Genomic DNA, 25,763 nt, shown 5'->3' with positions numbered 1-25,763 from the left:
AGGGCATGCACAATGCTTACCTTACCAGTAACCATTTCTATCACAACACAACCCAAACTCCAGATGTCTGCAGCACGCCCATGTCCTTCTCCTTTTGCTCGTGTAATGACTTCAGGGGCCATGTATGCTTTTAAAACAATACATACATAATTTTAATGTGTAGAAAATCAAAGTAGATTATACTTTAGCCATGATTTGATACTAAATTAACTTTTCTTGTGTTGAGGATAACAATCTATAGCAAAGGTGGGACCTGAAACCTAGATCTTCATGACTGTTAAGGCTGGCACCCTGTGTCCACTATGCCAAGGTGCTTCTCTTTAAGTATATAACTTTACACTTATTTAAGTTATTCACAGATAAGCAAATGGACTCTTAATTGTATAATAAGCTAAAAATGTGTAAAGGGTAATGGAAGTTAAGGCTACTACTGAAAATCTGAAAATGAAGCTATGCAGATTAAAATATAAGCTCATTTGTTAGTGGGGATTGTTTTAGTCTCTGTGCTTGGCACATAGCAGGGGCTAAATAATTATTTTTTTCTATATTGATTAAAGATAGCATGCTGTAAGTGAAAAAGAGGATTGGACTTGAACCTGTAATTTCAATGTATGAGGAAACTCCTATCAAAACAGGTAGCCATTTTCTTTGATTAAACACTTAGTCTTAGTTGCCTAGAACACTGAAACTTAAAAAAAAAAAAGAATACTTTGCCTAAGGTCATATACTATCATGTCAGACATACAACTTGAAGCCAGTCTTTACTGGTTTCAAGGTCAGCTCTTTTTCCACTGTGTTATGCTATTTCTCAAAATGATTAAAATATACATTTATAATTAAACTACAGTTTTCATTTTTTAATCAAATCAGAATTCAAAGGTGAAAAAAATTTTTGAATGGAATGTTAAAAGGAATTGTTCACATTAGAGCATAAATATTATTAAACAGTTAGGTTTTATTGTTTTTGCTTCCTAATCACAAAAAGTCTTCTTGGAATAAAATGATCACAGAAACTTAAAATTCATGACAGATAAAAGTAGAGAATGCTTCAGTTAGCTATATATCCTAAAACTTAAAAGACAGTATTTTAAGAAGCCTAGGAGAAAAAGTAGGCCTAATATTCTAATCTCATGGAAGTTGATAGAAGAGGGACCAGGTGTTTTCAAGAAATTCTGGCACTATAACTGTAATGACAGAAGGAACATAAAGAAAGCAACATGGACACATGAAGAGCTCTTCAATGAGCTTAGATTTTAAAAGGATATATCTAAGAGTGTGACAGTTGTGTTAAAACATTTTTGAAATAGTTTGTAAAAGACAGAAATAACTGAGAATAAATGCAAAAAAGAGTGGCGTGGTTATGTAAAAAAGTGTTTCAGGAAGGCTAAAGCCAGAAATGAAATGAAACTTGTAAATAATTCTGGGAACAAAAATGGCCTCTTAAAGCAAGAATGCTTAGACTTGGTACAATGCAAAGAGATGGTCAGATAGGACAGAAGTACTAAGTTTTTATTTTGCTTCTGTTTCCTCTATGATGGAGAATGACTAGCTTTGAAGGTGAGAAATAGAAATTTCTGAATTCTGAAAAGTCAGATAAGTGATGGGGCTAAACTGCCTTTTACTTGTCAAAATCTCATAGCCTAGAAGAATTATTTTCCAAGGCTATATATAGTTCATTGGACTGTTATTAGTACTTTTGTTTAATTTAATTTCCCTCCAATTATATGTAAAAATAGTTTCCAATATTTTTCAAAGAATATTGTCTTAAATTCCCTCTCTTCTCCCCACCCTCCTATTGAGATATTACGTAATCTCACATAGATTTTTACATATACAATCATGTAAAGCTTTTTTCCATGTTAGTACTTTTGTGGGAGGAAACTTGAACCAAAAAAATTAAGAAAGAAAATGAAAAGTTTGATTTGGTTTGAATTCAAACTCTATCAGTTCTTTTTATCATGAGCCCTTCGGGATTCTTTTGCACTACTGCATTGCTGAGAATAGCTAAATTAGTCACAGATATTCTTTGTACAATATTTTTGGCACTGTGTAAAATGTACTTCTGGTTCTGCTTATTTAACTCTGCTTCAATTTGTGTAAGACTTTCCATGTTTTTTTCTGAGCTCCTCCTAACTTGTCATTTCTTAAAGCACAATAGTATTCCATTTCAATCATATACTACAGCTTACTCAGCCATTCCCTCAATTTCTAATTCTTTGCCACCAAAAAATGAGCTGCTTGAAATGTTTTTATACATATATGTCCTTCCCCTTTTTATTTTTCATCTCTTCGGGACACAAACCTAGTAATGGTATTGCAAGATCAAAGAGTATGTAGGCTTTATAGCCCTTTAAAGGGCATAGGTTCAAACTGTTCTCTAGAATGACTGAATCAATTCTCAACTCCCCCAACAGTGGATTAATGTCTCAATTTTCCCATACCCTTCTAAGTTTTGTCATTTTCCCTTTTCTGTCAAATGAGCCAATCTGATAGGTGTGGAGTGGTGGTGGTTGTAATTTCTGAAGAATCATGGAGAATGGAAAAAATTGTAATCAGATTAAAAAGGCAGGTACTATCTGTTTCCAAGAAAGAGAAAGAAGGTAGAAGTATATAAAGTATATACTCCTACATAGAATTTTAGGAGAAAAGGTTAATAAAATAAGCAATTAAGTAGGAAAGCAGTGATTACTAAGAAGCCATATAAATTCATTAAGGCCTTCAAGACATGTCATTAAATTTCTCTGATAAGATTCTTGGAATAGCAAATCAGGGAAATGCTACAGCTACAGAGTGCTTGAATTTCAATAAGATATTTGGCAAAAGACTTGTGATATCTAAATGGAAAAATGAAAGCTCATTAACATTTAGGTATATTTGGGAATGACTGAATGTCACTCAGAGTGAAAAAAAATGTTTTTTATGAAGGATTCTAAATGGGCTTTTTTCAGATGGCTCTGTTCCTGATGCCTGTTCTGTTTTTTAAAATCAAAACTTGAACATTAAATTTGCTCATGAGATGAAGCAGGAGAAAATACCACAAAGGAAATCAGAATCAAGAGTTCAAAGATCTGGAAGAGATAGGCAGAACCCACTAACATGAAACTGAAAAGGGACAAATAAAAAATTCTCCAAAGAAGCAACTTCCAAGACATGGAGATGTGGCAATTTGTGAAAGACTTGGAGACTTCAATGGACTGAGACTGAGGCTCCACATGACCCCGCAGTGTGACAGAGCAGCCAGGGGAGCTAATAAGAACATAAACTGCAGTGATTATGTGTTGTACTGAGAATGAAGAAAGCAATGGTCCCACTGAACTTCTGGGCAGGCCCATACATGGGGCATTGGGTTGAGTTTGGAGTATCATATTTTAGAAGGGCTTGCAAGTTAGAGTGTGTCTTGTGGCAAATGATAAAAACTATGAAAAGAACAGAAACTTTGTATCATAAGTATGAATTAAGACAACTAGCACTATTTAGTCTGAGGAAAAAGACCTCTGAGGTGGGGCACCATTGATATTTTAAAATAAAAAAAGCTCTGATGGAGGAGAAGAGCTTTTTCTGTTTGGTCCTACAAGGCACAACTAGAACCAGTAGGCAGAAGTTGCCACAGATAGATTTTGGTTCAATAAAAGGAAGAATGTTCTAATGACCAGAGTCGTTCAAAAATACAATGGGCTGCTTTAGAAGAGGATTTCCCATCACTGGAGGTGTTAAAACAGAGGGTGGCTGACCACTTGCCAGGGATCTTGTACAGGGGAATCCACGTTTTAGACAGACATTGGTTGAGATGACCTAGCATTTCCTTACCTGCAGTCCCTAATGTACTGTTCACTTCTCCAGGCATAGTTTGTGCATTGTTTTTTAATTTGACCGAACATCCAAAATCCCCCAATTTAATTAGTCCAGATGAGGTAAGGAAGATATTGGCTCCTGAAAAATAACCAATAGTTATTAAAAGTTGAGACAGGTCTTTATCCAAAGGTCAAGATTATCCAAATATTCAGAGATTACTTTAGTAGCCTTTCATAATCTTAGGGAAAGAAGTAGACTCTCACTATTAAGACCGAACTGTCGTGATCTTGCCAAGGCCATTTGTGCCAAAGACATAGGTACATAATTTATAGAATCTACGTAGATGGTGGTAGTTGTCATAGCTACAGAGGAGGCTGCTGATGGACTTTTAGGACAGGACTGAAAAGGAGCACGATACAAGCTCTAGACCTTTGTAACAAGGAACTTCTAGACAAGAGGGAGAACAGCTTGAGTGACAGGATAGTAGGTTACAGAATTTGGAATTCACCCAGGGGGCATGAGCCAAGGGCAAAAGACAGTTGGACCCATCTCTATAAAAGCCCAGGGACTGAGCCACCCAGGACCTAGCCTTTGAGGAGGGAACCTTGGGAGTGGGTGGTGAAGGGAGGGTAGGCCATAGATCTGCTAATCCAGCATCCATATCTCATTATCACAAGAAGTGTCATCCTTTCCAGGGGCCATGCTAATCTTCTCTGAATCATTCCAATTTTAGTATATGTGCTGCAGCTCCTCTAGCTCCCTGGCATGGAGTTGGGTTTGATGATAAAGTTGGTTATGGGCTGGTTGTTGATGTGCTGAATGGATAACGCTATTTCTGACTGCGGTTTGATAAATCCTTTCCTTATGGCTGTAGATATTTGCTAACCTGAGTAAGAATGCAATCTTCACTTGGATTAAGTTGTAACAGGGTTTATTGCTTTAATTCAAAAGGGTAAGAACAGGATAAGGAAAGAGGTGTTGGGGAAATGCTATGCTAAGTCTATGGAACTAAGGTAATCTTTATCTAAGAGCAGTAGGTTGATATTGGCTGGAGACTCTTCCCCCTCTCACAGTCCCTGGTCTGGCCCTGCTGTGGCCTGAACTAGAGAAAGGGAGGGAGATATGATATTCTTAGCTGCTGTGCTGTTCTTGTCTCTCAGCTCAGTTTAGTAACAAGGCAAATGACACTTCTTGTGATAATGAGATATGGATGCTGGATTAGCAGGTCTATGGCCTACCCTCCCTTCACCATCCACTCCCAAGGTTCCCTCCTCAAAGGCAAGGTCCTGGGTGGCTCAGTCGGTGGGCTTTTATAGAGGTGGGCCCAACTATCTTTTGCCCTTGGCTCATCCCCCCTGGGTAAATTTTAAGTTCTGTAACTGACAATCCTGTCACTCAAGCTGTTCTCCATCTTTTCCAGAAGTTCCTTTTTATACTACAAGTAATAAATGCGGAATACACACCTTTCATTGACTCTATGTGTGTTTTCAATGTACCTATTTATGCATATTTTGTTTCTCCCATTAGAATGTAAGCTCTTTGAAGGCAAGGATTATTTTTGCTTGACATACAGTAAGTAATGAATATGTGCTTATCAATTAAGATTCTGTTTTCTATATAGAAAATGGAGGACAATGACTGAATGAAGCAATTGGAGGCCTTTTTTTCTAATCAGAGGTTAACAAAATGTGGTTCTCAAAATAAGATATACCACCTTTGAACACTACCATTCTTACATGGTTTGTCCCATTATCCATGTTCTAAAAACTAAGATTAAATGTATACTTCAATGTTTACTGTTTTTCAGGGACCTGGCTAAACACTGATGATACAAAGAAAGACAAAAGGCAGTCCCTGTCTTCAAGGAGCTTATTATCAAATAAGGGGTTTTTGTGATGGGTGAAATTTGAAATAACTGAGGAAACAAAAGTTCAAGCTTCTCAGCATATCGATAGCAATGCATGGCAGCTGTGGAATAAAGTGGAACCAGCTCCCCTCAGCGTGGCCCCCAAATACTGGGAGATAAGAGATTCTTATGCATTAAAAGAAAACAACTGACAGGATACAAACCAAAGAATCAAGATGAGGTTATCTTATTTCTAACTGAAAAAAGGTTAGAGACTTTCCAAGTTTCCAAGTCAACAGTACAATTCTCTGAAATTAGTGTCTGTATGGGCCAATCTTAAGATCAGTGTTCAGATCTGCTTGGGCTCTTATCAGGATAACCTAAGCCCTTATTTAAGGATCTCTTAGCAACAAGTAGGGGTAGTCCAGTTTCCCAGTCATGCAGGGCTAAGTTCAAACTATGCAATGAAGTTTTCTCACAAGACAGAAATTGGACTACATTCATAATCGAAAAAATGGAAACTGGGCTAGATCCAGAATTGAGTCATAAGAGTCAGTGTAGTTCATTCAATTCTCGTAGTTCCTTCATATTAGAAATATTCCAAAATAATTAGGATACAATTTATAATACAGTAAGTATATAAGAAAAGTCCAAAAATAGTTGACATCCAAAAAAAAGTGGTTAAGGGATGTTAACCTTACATATAACTAGGTATATAAGGTAAGGCTTCACAGCAAAGGTGGAAGCAGGAACCAGGACAGGGTCTTGAGAAAACAAATGATCTCGATAGGCAGAGAAATATGGGGAATGGAAATTCTAGAGATGGAGGGTAGGCACAAATACATGGATGTCGAAGGTGAGACAAAACATGTAAACAGAAAGTTATCCAGTTTAGTTAGGATATAAGCATTATAAGTCTTGAAGTGTGGACAAAAAATATACTGTGGAATGATCACCAAGACTTGAAGTGACCAAATGTGGTGTGCAGGAAAGGAAAGAGTAAAAGATTACTCTGAGGTTTCGAACCTAAAAGATTGGGAGAATTGTGTAATCTTCAATAAGGATGATAGCTAGAAGAATAGCTTTAGACTTTAGAAGATCAAATGATGAGTTGGGAGATATCTAAATCAAAAAAATCTATGTCAAGTAAAAATAGATGGATGAAGAGGTTTTGGAGAGGTGAGCACATTGAATTACATCTGCAAAAACACTTGCACAAGGTCAGTGCAATCAAACTGAACTTTAGTGCTGATGTTTTAACATTGCTCAAGGCCCTAAGGATCACATGACATGTACCACTGACACACAGGACTAACTGGTTAAGCTAGTCCTGGAGCTATATGTGGCATTTGAGCAAGACATATGGAATTAGTATGGAACAGTATGGAATTAGGCAGTGTGATAGCTTTGCAAAAAATAATACAACATATGTCCAGAATGGCATCGGACTATAATCTAATCTTTTAAAATCAGGCAATATGCTGGTCAACTCAGGATGAGCCATCCTTGAGCTTTTAAAAACTTGAAATATTCTTGACTGCCAATACTAACCAAAAGATTTGTATCAATATTGGAGAAAATGTTTGACATAGTTTAGGGGCTTCTAGCTCCAAATGAAGTTGGAAAAAAAGTCTTTATTTCTGAGATCTCTGCATTGTGAGATTATGGCAAAGCATTTAGCTTGGTCCATGATGGATTTGAATTCTACAAGCTGGCTACTAAGAGCTAAAGAACAGGGTCATGTCCTTATGACAGTGCAAATGCCGTCTCTGTCTCTCCCCTCTTGGTCTACTCCAGTCCCCTCAGGATTTGAGCTCACCTTTGATGTCCCGATGTACTATGCCGTGCTCATGTAGTACATTAATAGCAATGGTGATCTGCTTGGAGTAGAGCCGAATGACATGTTCCTGAAGCCCCAGCCTTGATACTTCTTCCAGGGTGCCCTCATCACAGTATTCCATGAAAATATACATTTCCTCCTGGAGTAGAAACCAAGATAAACATTATTATTTTCTTCCAGTGTAAGTACAAATGTTCAATCTGGACAATTCATAAAAAAAGTCCTAAGCAAATCTCCTTTCTAATGGTATCATACAAGTCTTATTTTCTGCTTATTTTTAAAATGCTTGTTTCTAACTCTTCTATAAGGACTTCTGCCTGTCTCTGTCTGGAATTATATTGCTATTTGGGTAACATTGCCTCCTGCAAGAGACACATAGTAAGTTTTTGCAATCCTCCCAAATTGACTGCTTTATAATCTCAGACAGGGACCAACAGGATTGCCCATCAGATAGATTATTAAGTACTGAAACACATCCTTTTCCAATTTGAAAATTATTGAGGAAAACATAAATAGAACCAGAATCCAACTTCCCTCAAAGTTCATGCTGAAATGAGGTACTCCAGCAGTTGGGCTCTTTCCCTCACTGTTTTAGCATCTACTCTCAAGGGGAAGAAGTTTCTTTGGTGCTGTAAAAGTATATTTTACATCTTCTCTCACTTCACAGATGTTTAAGTAAAAGGAAAGTTTAATCAAGTCAAAAATATTTAGTCATTGTTTCAAAGGGAAAAAAAAGACAATGTAAGTTCTTAGGAAAAAGGATACCTAGATGAATCTTCTGAATGGCAGGATGGGTTTCAGTGCTTTATAATGTCGGGTTAATGACTACAATCTACAACTTACATTTTAGGAAGAATTCCTCTAGTTTCAGAGAGAAGGCAGAAATGATGTAACTCATGGAGATTTCCTTATAATTAGGCAAAGTTACTGTGCTCTGAAATGAGAAGACCTGTGATGTAGAACAGGACTCCATTTTTACCCTTACTGATTCCTCACTCAGAATTGCGAGTGTGATTAATGTTGGCTTACTCTATGAAGCTCCACACCAAAATACCGAACCAAATTGGGGTGCTTGATGCCTTCAAATATTTTCAGTTCGTCTGCAGTCTCTTTGATAGTTTTGTGGTCATTTGGCTGAAATCGAATCTGCAAAATTGAAAATGTCAATTACTGTTGCTATCATCACAAACTAGAAAGCTACAATGTGAAATAATAGGTTTGCAAAGCCATCTGTTGGCATATTTTGGTATCACTGGAAAGAAAAAAGCAGCATGATTGGTTACTTGTATCAGTAATTCTGGATTTTTTAAAAGCCATAACTGAATTCCAAATACAGACATTTTTACTAAGCATATCGATGTGTACATTTTAGAATTTAGTACAATATTTTCTGGTAGGCTAATTTTCATAATTTCAAATGGTATTATTAACCGCTAACATTTACTAAGCATATAGGGTACCAGAGGTATATAGTTGAAGACAGTTTTTGCCCTTAAGGTGCCAATAATTTAGTTGAGAAGGCAGGATATACTTATAAAAAAGATCAACAACATTGGTTAACATATTAGGTGACAGATCAGTAGCACAAATGAATGCCCTAGGAACTAGAAGAGGAAATGATTATTATGGATTGATATAATGATAGAAAGATTCATGGTAGAAGAGATGAAATGAATCTGAACATAAAAGCAAGACATTCCAAGACAGGTAGGATTGAGATTAAAGTGGAAAGAATGGGAATGGTATAGAATTAAATATGTAGATATATACTGTATATGGCATGTTCCACAAGGTGGCTACAGTAGTTTATATAGTGGAAGAGAAGGAAAAAATCTCGGGTTAATAGTAGTGTTAAGCTAAGGAATTTGGGCTTTATTCTGAAAGCAGCTCAGAATCACTAAGTGCTAGGAATAGCAGGATAATACCATGAAAAAAGCAAAGTGTTAGGAAGATTAAGTCTAGATTGGCTGGATGGTGGGAGGGGAATGATTAAAAAGGAGACTATCAGGATACTATTGTCAAAATTTGATGGGACAACAGCGTATATGGGGGAAATAAAAGAAGATAATCCCAAATCCAGAAAATGGCAATGGGGCAGTTAAGTCTTTATATGATTCTATCAAACATTAACAGTAACTTGGAAATAAGAAAAAAGCAATAGCAAAAAAAAGTAGAAAATCAACTCTTCTCTTCAAACATTTTTCCCCTGGTTTTTTTTTAATGTACTCTTTATAATAATAAATATATTTATGTTGACAAATAAACAGCAATGAAGTTACATGTAATTCTTTATCATGTAAGGATACCCTTAAAATTTTAAAATAGGATCATTGGAATTATAACTCTAAAAGACCATATAGAACATCAATGCCAACCTCTTTATTGAGTACCAGAAAGGGGATATGAATGTGTATCACTGTATCAGGGTTCTTTTTTTTTTTTTTTTTTTAAATCTTTGATCTTAAATTGGTATAAGGAAGAATAATTTTTTTCAATTTTCTTTGAGTGTCTTATAAGACACCATAAGTGCTTCTTTATACAATTTCTAACCTCCCCCAAATTTAAAGTTTTAGTGCTACCCTAATAAATAAACTGTGACAGAGAAGGTGGAATACTCACTTCTTTCATTGCCATTAATTCGCCAGTATCAACGCTGATACAAGTATAGACTTTTCCATACTGGCCTTCTCCTATAAATAAGAGAAAAACAACAACAAAATTTATATATCACAGAGTATGAACTGAAAACCTTTTGTTTTAGAGATAGGGAAAATAAAGGTCAGAAACCCTGCAGTCTAGATAGAGTCAAGAATTAGAAGCTAGAGGGCTCATGACTCAATAAATATAAGTACTGCTTTCATTAGCTAATGTTGGCAGGGACATAGGTGAAGGCAAAATGACTTCAGAAAACTTATTTTAAGGTCTCCCCAGAATTCAGCAAAAAAAAAAAAACCACAACATAGTATCAATCAATACTGTAATCACCACTTCCATCTAAGATGAAGCATATTCTCATTTTCATATGGCACATGGCCTGATGATTAGTCAGAAGACACAAGACAATATTCTCCATGGAGAATTTTCATACCAAGATACTTAAACTTAGCATGATGTTGTGGCATTTATATTTGAATACTTATACCTGTAACTTTACCACATTATTTTAACTCTATTTCTTTATCATTTATATCATTTAAATTTCTTTCAGAATGTTACCTAGTCATAAATATTTTGGATAACCCTCAGTCTCCTCTGAATGGGATTTGATATATAATAATACATAGAAAAGGGCCCTTTTAACTCACGTTCTATGACTGAATTTTGGAATGTATTCATATGGCTCTATGAAATGCACTGATCATTGGCATACTTTAAATTTATTCTTTAATGTAAGCTAGCCATTACTTGTAAATGTTCTTGAAGAAAAATGCTATATAGGGCTTAAAATTTTAGAAAGAATCCTAAATTTAGGTAATGACTGTACATTAATTAATTAATATATCAATCTCCCATGATAGATCCAGAACATTAGAATATCTAGGAAAAAATCAGAAGTGGAGGTGAACTGAACCTATGACAACTACAGATATGAGAACTTCTTGATCAAAAAAAGTTATAGAAGCTCAGTTTTCATCATATTAAACTGAAAAACCTGTTGGACAACAAAAATCAATACAATTATAATTAGAAGAAAAATAGCTTAACCTGATGGAAAGAACTTTTCAACGCATCTCTCTGATAATGGTCTGATATTCAAGATAACCAATACAAGAAGAAAAAGGACTATTTCCTAAGAGGTCAAAGGATATAATTAAGCAGTTCTCAAAGTAAGCTCTCAACAACATTATAAAAAATTCTCCAAATCACAAGCAAAAAAACAAATGCAAATTAAAATCAATAAGTTCTATCTTATATCCATTAGACTGAGAAAATTTGGAAAGGCCTTTAGAAAAGCAAGGTAATGCATTATTGGTGGATCTATGAAATGGTCCAGTCATTCTAGAAAATGACTTGGAATTATACTCTCAAACCCATTTAACTGTATAAACTCAAACTCACCAATATGACTACTAAGCCTAAACTAAAAGGGCTCACTTTACAAAAATATTCACAGTAGCAAAGGGCATATGTATTGTAGCAAAGACTCGGAAACTAAGGAAGTGGCCAACAGCTGTTGAAAGGCTGAAAATAGAATATTATTATGTTATACAGAAGAAATGAAATGATAAGGTCACAGAGAAACCTTGGAAGACCTGTGAAGGGAATAATTTAAATGGTAAACAAACAGGTTTATAGAGGATCCGTGGAATCCTGGGAGAAAAAGAAATGGATTTTTGCAACCAAGCAATTGGAAAGATGTTTTCTATCCAGATATTTACTCTGTAGGAACTGATGTAGATTAATTTGCACAGAACCAAATGACCAACAATGATTACAACACTCAAAAGAAAAACAAAGACTTAAGAACTTTGAGTGATGTAATGGCCAACAAGGACTCCAGATAATAATGAAGCATAAACGCATCATGCTTCCTGACAGAAAGGCATAGAGTTTAAAGCATACATTCTTTTGGGCTTGACCAATGCATAGATTTATTTTGTTCAGATGGACTTGTTTGATACAAAGAAGGGTATTTTTGTTTATTTCTTTTATTGGTAAGGAAGATATGGCTGGTCTAATAGAATTGATGACAAAAAAGGGAAGAAATAGTTTTAATGAAGCATTTTAAAAATGTACAGAGGAGAAAAGAAACTTAGTGGGATACAGAGATGAGGAAAGCAATTCTAGAACTAACCCTGAAATTATTATATGCTTTATGCGAAATATTTCACATTATTCTATTAGAATGACAACACTAGAAAGAGAAAAAAAACCACTAGTTGCTTCTTATAACCTACTCCTTACCCCTGTACTCCCAATAACAAAATGATCAACATGAAGTCTTTCCTTTCATTTAGCTGGAAACACTGGAAACTTCTAGAAAACTCTTAAAATATTTTTTAAAAATTTAAGTTCTTCTTCTAAAAAAATAAAACAAAATGAAAGCATAAAACTTCTCTCTATATAACATCATAAAAATCTTATTGTAAGGATGGGAGATGGGACAAAAAGAGCCAGAAGAAGGCTGTTGGTGACAGTTACTGACAGTTGGGACCAGAGAGAATTCTGGGTAATTCTAGGGAGGAAGGGGGAGAAGGAAGAACTTCCAGTGGAGGACTGAAAGAGGGAGGAGAACATCTCAGCTCTAAATCCAGTCCTGAGGGCTTCCTGAGGATCTTTCTTTGGACATTGAAACCCTGATTCCCTGGTCAAAAGCATCCCATCGCTTCTCATCCAGCAAGACTTCAATCATCGAGTTAGATAAGTTTTGGGACTCCATTTTGGGAGCATCTCTTAGGCTCCTTCCCCCATTACACAACCTTGCTGCGAGACCCTTTCCAGTCTAACTTACAATTATAGAAAGGATAGAAACAGAAACAGAAGGAGAAGGGGCAGGGGGAGACACTTAGGAGTGGGAACCCCAAAGGTTCCCACCCGAGTGATGGACCCCATAGAAATAGAGAAGAGGACACCCCCAAAATCCCTCTTCCCTTCACCCCTTTCCCCAATCCCTATATTGATATTAATAAAAGACATTCATTAGTCAGATAGCATTCCAGAGTGCCTGAGAGACGAGGGGGAGGGGAATCACAGCTTGGTTTGGTTGCCTCCATCTTGTAGCCAGACCACCTACTATGAAGTTGACTGACCTGGGGGGGGGGGGGGGAAGCTTGCATGAACCCCGTCCTCATTCAGAATCGGATTGAGGTCCCCTATACCTCCTCTTATAGGGAAGCCTCAACCCCAACTCCTGTGGGGCAGCACGACCATCCAGGTCACCCAGTTTTGGGGTGACACCCCCTTAAAGTCTCAGCAGTGATTATTCGGCAGGAGGGGAGAGCTAGAAGAGAGTCTCACCACATAGACTCTCTCTCTCTCCCCTCTATCATAACATTGGTTACTGGCTCTCATTATTCTTACATTATGGAGTAATCAGTTCAAACACCTATGTCACTTGGCAATTTAATTATGGCAATTAGAAGGACTTTACTTTATATATCTCAATTATAGCCAGTCTTTTAACCAAGTTCATTGAAATATATATGGGTACACAACACTAATCTTTTGGTAAATATAGGATTTAGTCTCTTCTGAGATACCATAAAGCAATGGAATTTTCTATTAAAACTAGGCAGACCATTATATTAAATACTTTGTTTCTAAGCTCTACTGTTCATTATTTTTAAAAAATATTTTATGGGTCTCAATCATTTTTCAAATAAAGATGAATGGGAGGACCAACTCAAAGTATCAGGCTATAGAAGTTGGTAGATTTGAAGGAGAATCCACACAGATAAAAGTAATATACCCTTTTTTCTAGTAATTATAGTAGGAAGGGGATCTAAAAACAAAACAAAATAAAAACTGGCACACTGATCCATGTAGTTAAGACAAGGTAGATCAAACATAAACAAAATTTTGACATTTAGAAACTAAGTATACAAAATATTACTTTTTTCTCCTTTTCTTCCCCCCTTACCAATTTTATTTCCTCTCTGCCATTTGAAGGTCACCTTCCGTAATCCAACATGCATGACATTATCATAGGATTTGGGGGTATCACAAACTTGACCAATGATATTCTTCCTTCTCATTTCTCGATAACGTTTTTCTTCGAATAATCGAACTGACTTTTGCACAGCTTCTATGGGTCCTTGTTTAGAAGCAGTATCTGAGAAAAAAACCCTCAAATCCATTAGTTCCAAACTCCTAATATATACATAGATACTTTAGCAAAGCACTGCAAATAAATTTCTAACAAAATTTTTTAAAGGAGTTTAACATATAGGATTCTACATATCTATTATAACTACACTTGAAACGCAAGTTCTGACTACTGTGGGCCAAGTTATTTAAATCGCAAATAATAAGGCACAAAGGTATTATATAATATGCCTTAAAGGATGGTTTAACCAGTTCAACACTATGCTGTCTTTTACCCTCAAATTCCTTACCCCTTGTCTTATTATTCATATGCCTTTCCAAACTCCAAAACTGAATTACTCCAACCATCTGCCTCCACTGATCTCAAAAATGTACTGATAAACAGTGTTATAGGAAGGTGTACAATCATGTTTACTGGATTTATTGCAAATTTGACCACCATCTTTCTTTAGAAGCTGATGGAGATATCCCAGGACCCTTAATCTATAAGCCTTAAGTATGGCAAAGCTTTCAGCCTAAAGCCCTCAGCCACCATCACAGGAAGAAATCTTTATGGAGATACAGCCTAGAATTGGAAATTGCTTCTTCAGGTGCCACAGCCACCACTACCAAAGATCCAGAAAAGAAAGTTCTTATCACTAAAGTTATTGTTGAAAGGTTCAACACCAGAAAATGATTTCATTTAATTTGCTTTGCCACCATACCCTAAGGGGTAAGGGACTGTTTCATTTAACTATGAAATGTTCTCTTCCATATATGCTGTTTCTTCCATTAGAATGTGGGCTTCTTAAGGGAAAAGACTATCCTACTTTTTTGCGTGTATATTTAGTGCTTGGCACAATGTTTTACACAAAATAAGCACTTAACAAATGTTTCATTCAAATGGTATTAATTTTTTTCAATAAATAAGATACAAGGTCTTTAACTGAAGGATGAAAGGAAGAATAGAGGTGCTTGAGGAAGGGTTTAAAATATCAATATGGGAGTGAGGCAAAATTAATTAGGGAGGTATAAAAGGACTGCCTTGCTATAGTGAGGATCTAATCTAGTTGATGTTGGACAACATGAATTTTGTAACAGTCAGAAATATTGAATGACTTCTAGTTTTGTTTAGCTCCTTGCGAATAAGAGTAGATGGTGAATTATCCAAGGTTGGGGTGGGGGAAAATAAAAGTGATATGACAAAGGGCAAAGGATTCAAAAAATGAAGGTAGTACAGAGTTGAAATGGTTAACTACTGGGCTGGGATCAGGTGGTGATCCCTTCACACCTCACTACCCTAATATAAATCAACTATTGCATCCACAGATTTAGTTATTTTTTTCCCAAACATACCGCAGGTATTCTAGTCTGTTCTTTGTTTATGCTCTACCTTTACCTAGAACAATGATGGGCAACCTACAGCCTGCAAGTGGGATTGGGCCCCCTGAAATGTTCTATTGGCCACACTACATTATTTCTAATCTGATGAATACAATGAGTAGGATACAATACAATGAAACTTCAAAAGGGTTGCCTTAGAAACAGATTGACAGATGAGCATTTCCTTTCCTTTGACCTCCTCTTTAAAAAGTTTGCCCATCACTGACCTAGAAGGTTTGATGGCCCTTAAATTCCCTATTTAGAACCTATGATAATTTGGTGGTTATTCTGTAATTACAAAATGCCTGATGGACAGGCCTACCTGGATGTTCACTGCCTTTTCAAAAGGTCCAAAGTATAACTCTTTCTCTTCCCCCACAAACCTTCTCCAAAACTTCCTATTTCTTTTACAGCATCATGATTCTCTCAGTCATCAAGATCAAGACATGAGTCACCTTAACTTTTCTTTTTCTTGAGACTTAAATCCCATATCTAATCACCGGCCACATTCTATTAATTCTATCTCTATAATATCTCTTGAATCATTTTTTGATCCCCCAAAATGGTCATCACTGAGTACAGGCCTTGATATCCTCTTGGTCTACAGTAACAGCTTTAGTGTATTCCATGAAACTCTAGCGAACAGTGATCTCTGCTGCTCCAAATTTTCGTAGAAATACTAGCTCTCCTTTGCCCCATCACAGAATACATATTTCTCATCTCTCCCCCCAAAACAGACTATAAGAGACAAAAGGATAGAGATTTTCATTTTTCATCTGTTTCCCTAATATCTAGCACACTAATTTACATAATAGGTTGTTAAAATGTTTATTGAGTTTAATTTTTTTAATCATTTCCATTTATCTAAATCTTATCCTTCTTTCAAGGTCTAATTCAGGTCCCACTATCATTAGTGAAATCATTCCCCTATACTAGATCCTTCAATCATCATACCATTTCTTGAACTCTTTACCTCCTTTTAAATAGTCATTTGCTACTTATATGTGAAAAGATAATGAGATAGTGGACATACTACTGAGTCCAGCAAGCATTCTAAAAATTTGTTGATCGCTTTTTATAATTAAGGAAAGAAATGGGCAAAAATCCTTCTTCCTATCCCCTATATACTGAATTCTATAGTAATTCTACTTAGGGGGAAGATCTAACATGATATAATCAGGAGCATCAAACTGTGTCCTAAAAATTAGTGTTTTATAAAGAAGTCATCTTTTAAAAAATTTTAGTAGGGCTAAAAGAAATGAATTATACAGGTTAAAAGTTCAGAAGCCCAGGCACATTTTTAGCTCAATAATTTTTTTCCCCTCACAAATAAGAGAATTTGAAATGCAATATTTCTTCTTACCCTTATTTTGGCTGATCAGAGTCCGAAGCTCCCAACTTCTCCGTGTTGGCCCACTTGAATCTCCTTTTGGATATGAAGGCTCTGCAAGAAATATATTTTACTTGAATTCTAAGGTATAAGTTATTATCAGAATATAGTAGTATTTCCATGTCAGTAATTTTAGAACCTTGATGGCATTGGTTAATGGACATTATTTCTCCTAACTGGTTCTTAGCTTCTAGTAAGTTTGACTTAAGAATGATAAAATCTTCCCTAAAATCAATACTAGAAAAAGTAAACAAACTATTGACTTGTCAGTAGCTTATAGATTTAGAAGTAAAATAAACACAAAATTATAGTTAGCACTATAACACAAACCATAAAACAGAAGAGTTCAAAATTATACAAATCCACCTTTGACCCCTGACAAAGACTGGTTTCTTCCCTAAGTCCCAGTAATACTATGTAGCTATTTCACATATAATAAGGCTTTTTAAGCCATTCCTTGGTTTCTTTATAGTAGAAGTTTAATATATTACCAAAGTTATAGATAATGACACTTGAAGAACATTTTAAAACTATAACAAATACTGAAATAACAGATTAAAAAAATATGCTTATAAAACATGCATATCATCAGTAAAAACAATTTTAAGCACTTTTATTCTTGAAGAAACAGAACTTCATATTGCTTTATCTTCTCAATTTCCCTCTCATTGACAATCACCCTCCCTAACCACCTTTTATTAGGAGATAACAAGAAATAGAACATTGAAAGGGACTAATGGAATTGAGAAGGGTATAACAAATACTTACCTTCTCGCTCCTCTGTGGGGCTTGAGTGTCGACTCAATGATCTGAATTGCAATTCAGCAGCAATGGAGGCCAAACGATCATTTTCTGGAACACTGGACCCCCTGTTTCAACATTTAAAAAATTGAGCTACATCAGTTCAATAGTACTTATACTGAAATAAGCTCTGAGAAACTCCTATGAAGATTTTAATTCTACTTCAAATGAAGAGAATCAATTAACCTAATCTGAAACTGTCCATTTAATTTTTTTGTCACCCAACAATTCCTGAAGGAGTCCCCTATATGATGTATACATATAAATATCATTAACTAACTTAAGGAGCTTTTCAGAATTTGAACTCCTGTAATGAAAAGATTAAATACAACTGCCTTTATTCCAGGTATACTTAAAAACACTACCAAATCACGCATATAATTTTTGTTGATTTTATTTAGATCATCAATCACAGGAAGATCTAATAGATTTCCATCACATGAACCCAGGAGAATGAAAGCATACATATGAAAAGTACTACAATTGGAAGCAAAGCAGAGGAGCAAGAGGGCAATATAATCTATTAGTTTTTGGAACAAAATCAACTACTCTTCAAGTGCACAAAGCAATTGCTTCAAGAGAAATTAAATCAGTATTTATGAAGATAAATGTTAATATAAGAATTTAAATAAAAAAGAACAAGGATGATTACATCAGAATCTGAGTGTATGTGCTAACAGAGGGGTCTAATGAAGTATGGTAGCATTTGTGCTCTTATTTCATATGCCAGGTAGATTTAAGGGAGTGTTATTTATTTACATCAGTGATTTTCAAAAATTCAGATGCCTTGGAACTCTTCTAATTATTTTCCATTTCTCAGAACCTCAACATACAGGGCAGTATTTGATACAGACTTGCAATAGAGCATACATAAATAAAATATTTCCTAATTCCCTAGATTTTTTCCAAGAGAATGTGATAGTAGTTCTATGGGAAATGGAATTGTACACCTAATTCACTGGACTTTTGGTAAAAACATTGAAAATTGTAATAGCTTGACATGAAGTTCAGGCCTAAGCAAATGCAACTAAATGAGCATAAGAAAATCACTTGGCCACTGTTTCATATGATTTCATTTGACTTGATGTTTCATTTGATTTGATTTGATAAATATATATAAAATGGGATGCTGTGATCTCTATACAGGGATACCACAGGATCAAATAAATGAAAATGTATAAAAATACTATAGAAGTAAAGATATTATTACATAAATACAAATTGTTAAATATAAATGATAGCATTGAATGGCCTTTTAATTCAGTGTCTACCTACTCTATCTAAATTCTCATGTTTTCATTATAATAGGAAGTCCCTATGGCCAATAATATATTTAAAATGCAAAAGTTTATAATTATATGAATCATATATGTTCAAAAATAATGGTTAGAAGTATAAGCTTAACGATGTTTTAAAGTGTTAAATCTACAGAGATAACATAAATCTCTTTATGACCTTTTGAATTTTCATTGCGTGGAGATTCTATCTTAAAGTTAGGTACAAAATTGGAAAAGGGATTTAGTCATTGTCACTCAAATTATATACATACAGAAAAAACTAAATTCTGGCCTCAGATACTTCCTTGCTCCATGACCTTAGGCAAGTCATTTAATCCCCACTGTCTAGCACTTACTACTCTTCTACCTTGGAACAAACAACACACAGTATGATTTACCTAACTATCCTGGTAGGAAAAAAGAGTTGTGCAGCCCCCAGGAGCAGGGAGGTAAAGGTGAGGTGACTGGCACTCAGAAGTCAAGATCCCATGTTTGAGGCAGGTCCTACTTTTTAACACCCTTTGTCAACTGAAAGCAGACTGTATCTGGGATGACAACAGAGATGACACTGGTGGAATGGAACTACCTGTTATCATTTGTATTGCTGACAGGTTTGGGTGGAGCAGAGTCGCTGCCGGCTGGGGCAGGGCGACTGGCAGCAGCACTGCATGGGTTCCGCACGTCAGAAGGCACACTCCGAGTGCTGTGATAAGAAGGAAAACTTCAGGAAATACAATTTGAAAAAGGCCTGATTGTCAACTATTTTAAATTTGAAATTAAATAAGATGAGCAAATTAAAAAATTGAAAAATAAAAAATATATAATTTCCTTTTGAGATTCAGTTTTATAGGCTGTCTAAAAAAAAAATTTCCTAATTATAAAAAAAATTTCCTTAAAAGGTGCACTTAAATTACTGTGCTCCTAAAAGCAGTCCCAAATTGGCAAAATGAAAGCTAGCCTATTTAAAGTTGAAGATCACAACTGAAAAGATGCAGAAATGCCACCACATTCAAAGATAATATCTTTCAAGTGCTGTATTTTCCAATTGTCCGCTTTGGTCTAGAGATAGGCCATGGAAGAACATAAGTAGAAATTAGAATTAGAAAATAGACAGATACAGTTAACACTTCCATTTTAAAATAAAAATTAAAATGTTCACTATGTCATATGAAACTCTAACTTGCTTTCTTAAAGAAAGAAAAAGGAAAGATTGCTGGAAAGCTGGAAAGCACACAGTAACCATTTCTAAACAAGGTGATAGAGCAACACTGCATAGAGGACAAAGTGCTGGGCTTGGAGTCAAGAAGACCTGGATTCAAATCCCACCTCCTATATATATTAGGTGTGTGATTAAGCAAGTCATTTCACTTCAGGATGCCTCAGGCAGCTCTCCTCCATGAAAACAAAGAATGCTCATAATCATTACTTAGAGGTGCCACACTGGTAAAATCACAGATTCTTTAAATATTAGCATACAGGCAAATCAGTGTTATATTACTTTGAAAAATTCTTCCTATCCTCAAATTTCAACACTTTTTTGTTAGAATTACAGTACTGAAAGCATGCCATCAAGAGAACAGAAATGACAACTTTCTAAAATATATGAAAAAGAACATCAGGAAAAAAATACTTAAAATATCAGAGGTAAGCATCCAGCAACCTCATGTATTTTAACCTGTTAGTTGCAAATGACTGGTGAAGCATGAAATACCTGAATCCATCAGGAGTTGGGATAATGAGATGTGGGTTGGGAGGGTCACTGTGACATCGAGGTACCTTCACAGGACGGGGGCTGTTCCGGTGTATAGCTGCTAGAGTGAAAAAAGACAACAAATGGACATTGTGAAGATACTCACCAGTAAGAGGTCAGACTAGCAAATTAAAAATAAATCTTATTAAGGTGAACAAAATTAAATTACACATAAAAGTATACACATAGAGGCTTGGAACATAGTGACAGAGTAAGAAGAGACATGGGAGGTCTCTGTTTCAACCTTTATTTCAGAGATAAGGAAACAGAGGTTATAGTTTGCCAAAATTCACACAGATGGTGAGATGAAAAGCCAGAACTGAGTTCAGAAGGTGAGAGGTGAGCTTTGAAGTCAGGGCCTCTGCTTTCAGAATCAATAATCTTCCCCTGTACCATGCTCTCTTTCCCTTGTGTTACATTATAAAAGTTAATAAGATAACAGGAATTAAAATATTTCAATATAATTCTTAAAATCCTGAGTTAGCTGTACACTATGCCACTACTATAGTATGAGTAGCAAGTATGCCAAGTGATTTACAAATACTTACAATATTAAATGAAATATTAAATATTTCATATTTACAAATGAGGAAACTGTTGCTCATCAAGATTAAGTGATTTGTCCCTGCTGCATAGATCTTCCTGATTCCAAGTGTGCCAATCTATATTAACACCTCATACTCCTGGGTGCATGGCAGGTACTAAAATAATTTGTTCATTAAAATTTGCAATGCATAATAATATTTTGAGACTGAAAAGTTATAATATATTAAAATGTTATATTATGATATGTGATAGATTTTTGATCTTGAAGGAACTTATATACTCTATGAATGAGAGCACAGAGAAGCTAAATTCTCTGATTAATTCATTCAAGTTAGAATGTCTCTAAAAAACTGCTGGTAACTGCTATATCTTACCAAGGTACAAACCTGTAACAGGACTGTGAGGTTTTCCTATCACATGACCAATGCATTCATTCATCAAAGCTTGTAAACTCTAGAAACGAAAGCAAAGGAGAAGAGATAAAATGTGTTCTTTTCAATGTAAGCACCATAAAATAATCTGTCTTTCCTAGGGGTGTTTTTTTTTATTTATCTAAATCAGTAATGCAATCTCTGTATCAATATATTTTTGCTTATTGTTCATTCATTCAGTTATGCCCAAATCATCGTGACCCCATGGAGCGGGATTTTCTTGGCAAAGATACTGAAGAGGCTTGTCATTTTCTTCTCTAGTAGATTAAGGCAAACAGAAGTCAAGTGACTTTGCCCAGGGTCACCCAACTATAGTCAGTGTCTGAGGCCATTTTTGAACTTAGATTGTTACTGACTCCAGGCTCCACACTTTATCCACTGAGCCACCTCACCCGTCTCATATTTCTTTTGTTATCTGACAAATATTCTTTCAGTTCAAGGTATATCAAGACCTATAAAAATATTTTCATGCATAAATGCATTTCACTTCAAATATTATAAGTTAAGTACTATGATGTATATCACCTAAGCGAGTAACTCTTAGTTCTATATACTTACAAAAAGTACTAATAACTTCAGTAATTATCTTCCTATATATTTAATATATCTCACTGTCGTATATGTATAAATGGCTCTTTATGTGACACAATTTTATTTCTGAATGAAGTGTATTCTTTATATTTTAATGTTTTTGCTTTGTTTTAGTTTTAATTTTTTTTTTAAATAGCCCTTACCCTTCTGTCTTAGAATTAATATTGTCTATTGGTTCTAAGGCAGAACAACAGCAAGGAGTAGGCAATGGGGATTAAGTGACTTGCCCAGGGTTGCACAGCCAGGAAGTATCTGAGGTCATATTTGAACCTATCTCTAGGCCTGGCTCTCAATCCACTGAGTCACCCAGCTGCTCCCCTTTGTTTTAACTTTAAAGGAATAATACAATAATGTGTAATATCTGGCAAGAAATTAAACATTGACATTGCACTAAGCCAACTAAATTTTGTCTTCATTAAAATAGCCAATAAATGTCAACTGTCTCTATACTTGGAGTATTATAAAAGAAACTGGCAACCTGGTGTTTTAGAAGGCACATACATATACCATAACACAAGTTTAATCAGCTGTACAATGCTGACTCTAAATGATAAAAAATAAATATTGAATAAACATGAATGTCATGTCATAAAATACTGAGCAATTATGTTTAATTACATAGAAATAGCAAGACATTTCCAGATACAAAGCCAAAAAAAAAATGAGGTATATTCAGAGAACGCTCAACTTCAGTATTTAACAATTATGCAAACATTCATTCCATACCAAGAAGTCATCTTCAGGAAGTGCTGAAATAAAGGCTGGTTCAATGGCTTGCAGAAAATCAAAACCTTGAGTTGCCCACCTATTAAAAGAATTCAATAACTACAAATAAATAACTAGGAAATAGAAAGGAATTCTAAATTATTTAAGGAACTTCACAAAAATAATCTTGTCAGATTCTGAAAATAAGTTTTTGTGTTTCTGTACAACTACTGAAAGATGGTGTCATCTGGCTGCCCTCCACTTTAGTTGAGAAAAGGATTTTGTCAAGGAATTATAATGATTAGTTAGGGAAAATGTAGGTAGCAAAAAACATTATTTAAAAAAAATAAAAACCCTTACCTTCTGTCTTAGAATCAATACTGTGTGTTGGTTCCAAGGCAGAAGAGTGATAAGGATAGACTTGCCCAGGGTCACAAAGCTAGGACGTGTCTGAGGCTAGATTTGAACCTAGGACCTCCTGTCTCTAGGCCTGACTCAATCCACTGAGCCACCCAGCTGCCTCCTAATAAAAAATATTCTCAGGGAAGATGTGAAAATCTTTATTCATAATCCAGTTGAAATCATTAAAAAATTATATTTTAAAATAAGTTCAACAAAAAACCTTAAGCAAACAAAAAACACCTTTCATTATCAAACAATAATCAGGATACTGGCATGACAAAAGAATCCTATGTCTACAGCATCTCTAGACTATTTTAATCTAATATTTTAGAACTTGAATAATAAACTTATTGATTTACAAACAAAAGAAATCCACTTGGGCATTACCTGGGTCTAGTGCCTCGACCACTCTCACATTTAGTTAGTACATAATTCATCCACTTTCTGGCAAAGCTAATATATTTATCTCCAATCTTCTGTCTAAAAGTTCCAGACATCAGACGAACAACTTCTTTATGATACTGAAAGTTAAATTATATTAAAAATCAATAGGATTTCGACAATTACAATAAAAATAGGCAATATTTTATTTGTTAACAAGTGCCTGTTTGTAATCTGAATCTTTTAGAGTAGTGATGGGCAAACTACAGCACGGGCCAGTTGCTGGCCCCTGAAATGTTCTATTCTGGCCAGCGACATTATTCCTAATCTGATGAATACAATGAGTAGGATACAATACAATGAAACTTCAAAAGGGTTGCCTTAGAAACACTGACAGATGAGCATTTCCTTTCCTTTGGCTCCCTCTTTAAAAAGTTTGCCCTTCACTATTTTAGACCATTATCAATCAACATTTAAGATAATTTTTTTTTCCAATTTAAGAATGATAATAATGGCCACTCAGTATTTGCAATTATATTTAATTACTATTATTTCTTCTCATAATGCATTGTTATAGTAGTTGTCATACCCTCATTCTGTTCTATGATGATCTCAAATTTTGACATATTATTTGTATCACTTGCAAATAAAAATTTTTCAACCAAGGTATTGTTACCATATAATGTAAACATCTGCCATTAAAAATATACACAGTATGGATTTTAGTTAAAATTAATTATGAGTAAATTACACAAAATGTTCAAACTAATTCAATATAATTTTAAAAAATTCTATACATTGAGTCAACAGTTTTTTCCAGTGGACTTACTTTCACAGAAAATTCAACTATCTCTTTAAGACAAAATATTTTTAGAAAAAAAATTATATTCCCGTCTTCCTTCCCAAGCCCTGATCCCTTTTCAAAAAATAGAAAAAATAAAGGACACAAAGGTTTCAATTATTTACTCAAAGTGAGTGAGAACTTAAGATCAAGTTCCAGGGTGACTATGAATTAAATTTTAGAATTTGACTAAAAAAAAGTTTCAGCTCCTATCAAGTTAGGGGTTTTTAATCTCTAACACCAGTCCCATTTTCCTATATTTACCTCAAAACCAAAATTGTAACCCTGAATCATGGCTTCACGATAATACTGCTGCAAGGTGGCAGATTCTGACTCATCAACTTCAGTATCAAATTCTGATGTGAATATATGGTCCACTTGGTCAATGGCATCACTTATTTTGTTGCACAGCTGCAATGCATCATCCTAAAAACCCAAATGGAGAATTATTCTAAAGTTGAGGTTACTCACATAATATTAATTTAACCTCAAGGTACAATTTCCTTAATTTTCATAAAGATGCTAATATGATGGTAACTAGGAGAAAATGTTAGAAAAGTCTGATTATTATTTTCTATTAAAACGCAAATAGAGTAATAGGTACTTCTTAATTGCAGAAAATTCATATTCGTATATGGCCAGATGAGATCTAGTCTACATGCTTAACTGAATTACTTGGTACTTAAACTCATCCAAATGAACTCATTTTCAATATTCTTAGTTAGAACTTCTAGGTTTTCCTGGTTCTTCTCCCCACTACCACCACCTCCCAAATGAACCATGTTGTAGAAGACAATGAATGTGATTTGTAGAAACCTAGCTCTTATTCCTTCAGCAGAGGAAAGTCAATGAAAGGTCTTTTAAAAAATAGAGATAATCTTGCTCTTTGTAGTGACAAAAAATTGGAAAATCAGGGGTGTACATCAATTAGGAAATGGCTGAATAAGTTGTGATATGTGATCGTGATGGAATACTATTGTGCTGAAAGGAATGATGAATTGGAGGAATTCCATGTGAACCGGAAAGACCTCCAGGAAGTGATG

General features: G+C 35.0%; 1 protein-coding gene and 1 pseudogene across 1 annotated transcript in view; both read right to left on the bottom strand.

Annotated features, from left to right (window-relative positions):
- Positions 1–25,763, bottom strand: part of MAP3K4 (mitogen-activated protein kinase kinase kinase 4) — a 140,896-nt gene that overhangs the window by 7,087 nt on the left and 108,046 nt on the right. The window contains exons 12-25 of the mRNA XM_044671820.1: positions 24,985–25,146; positions 23,886–24,019; positions 23,118–23,196; positions 21,756–21,822; positions 20,785–20,881; positions 19,660–19,776; positions 17,764–17,864; positions 16,969–17,049; positions 14,059–14,250; positions 10,098–10,168; positions 8,508–8,624; positions 7,458–7,617; positions 3,808–3,930; positions 21–127 (exon numbers count right to left, since the gene is read on the bottom strand). Coding sequence (XP_044527755.1) covers positions 21–127; positions 3,808–3,930; positions 7,458–7,617; positions 8,508–8,624; positions 10,098–10,168; positions 14,059–14,250; positions 16,969–17,049; positions 17,764–17,864; positions 19,660–19,776; positions 20,785–20,881; positions 21,756–21,822; positions 23,118–23,196; positions 23,886–24,019; positions 24,985–25,146 — 1,608 coding nt within the window. The remainder of the gene's footprint in view (positions 1–20; positions 128–3,807; positions 3,931–7,457; positions 7,618–8,507; positions 8,625–10,097; positions 10,169–14,058; positions 14,251–16,968; positions 17,050–17,763; positions 17,865–19,659; positions 19,777–20,784; positions 20,882–21,755; positions 21,823–23,117; positions 23,197–23,885; positions 24,020–24,984; positions 25,147–25,763) is intronic.
- LOC123248143 lies at positions 4,444–4,542 on the bottom strand (annotated as a pseudogene).

Source organism: Gracilinanus agilis, chromosome 4 (genome assembly GCF_016433145.1).
Source record: "Gracilinanus agilis isolate LMUSP501 chromosome 4, AgileGrace, whole genome shotgun sequence".
NCBI classification, from domain to species: domain Eukaryota; kingdom Metazoa; phylum Chordata; class Mammalia; order Didelphimorphia; family Didelphidae; genus Gracilinanus; species Gracilinanus agilis.
This window is presented reverse-complemented; position numbering and strand designations above follow the sequence as displayed.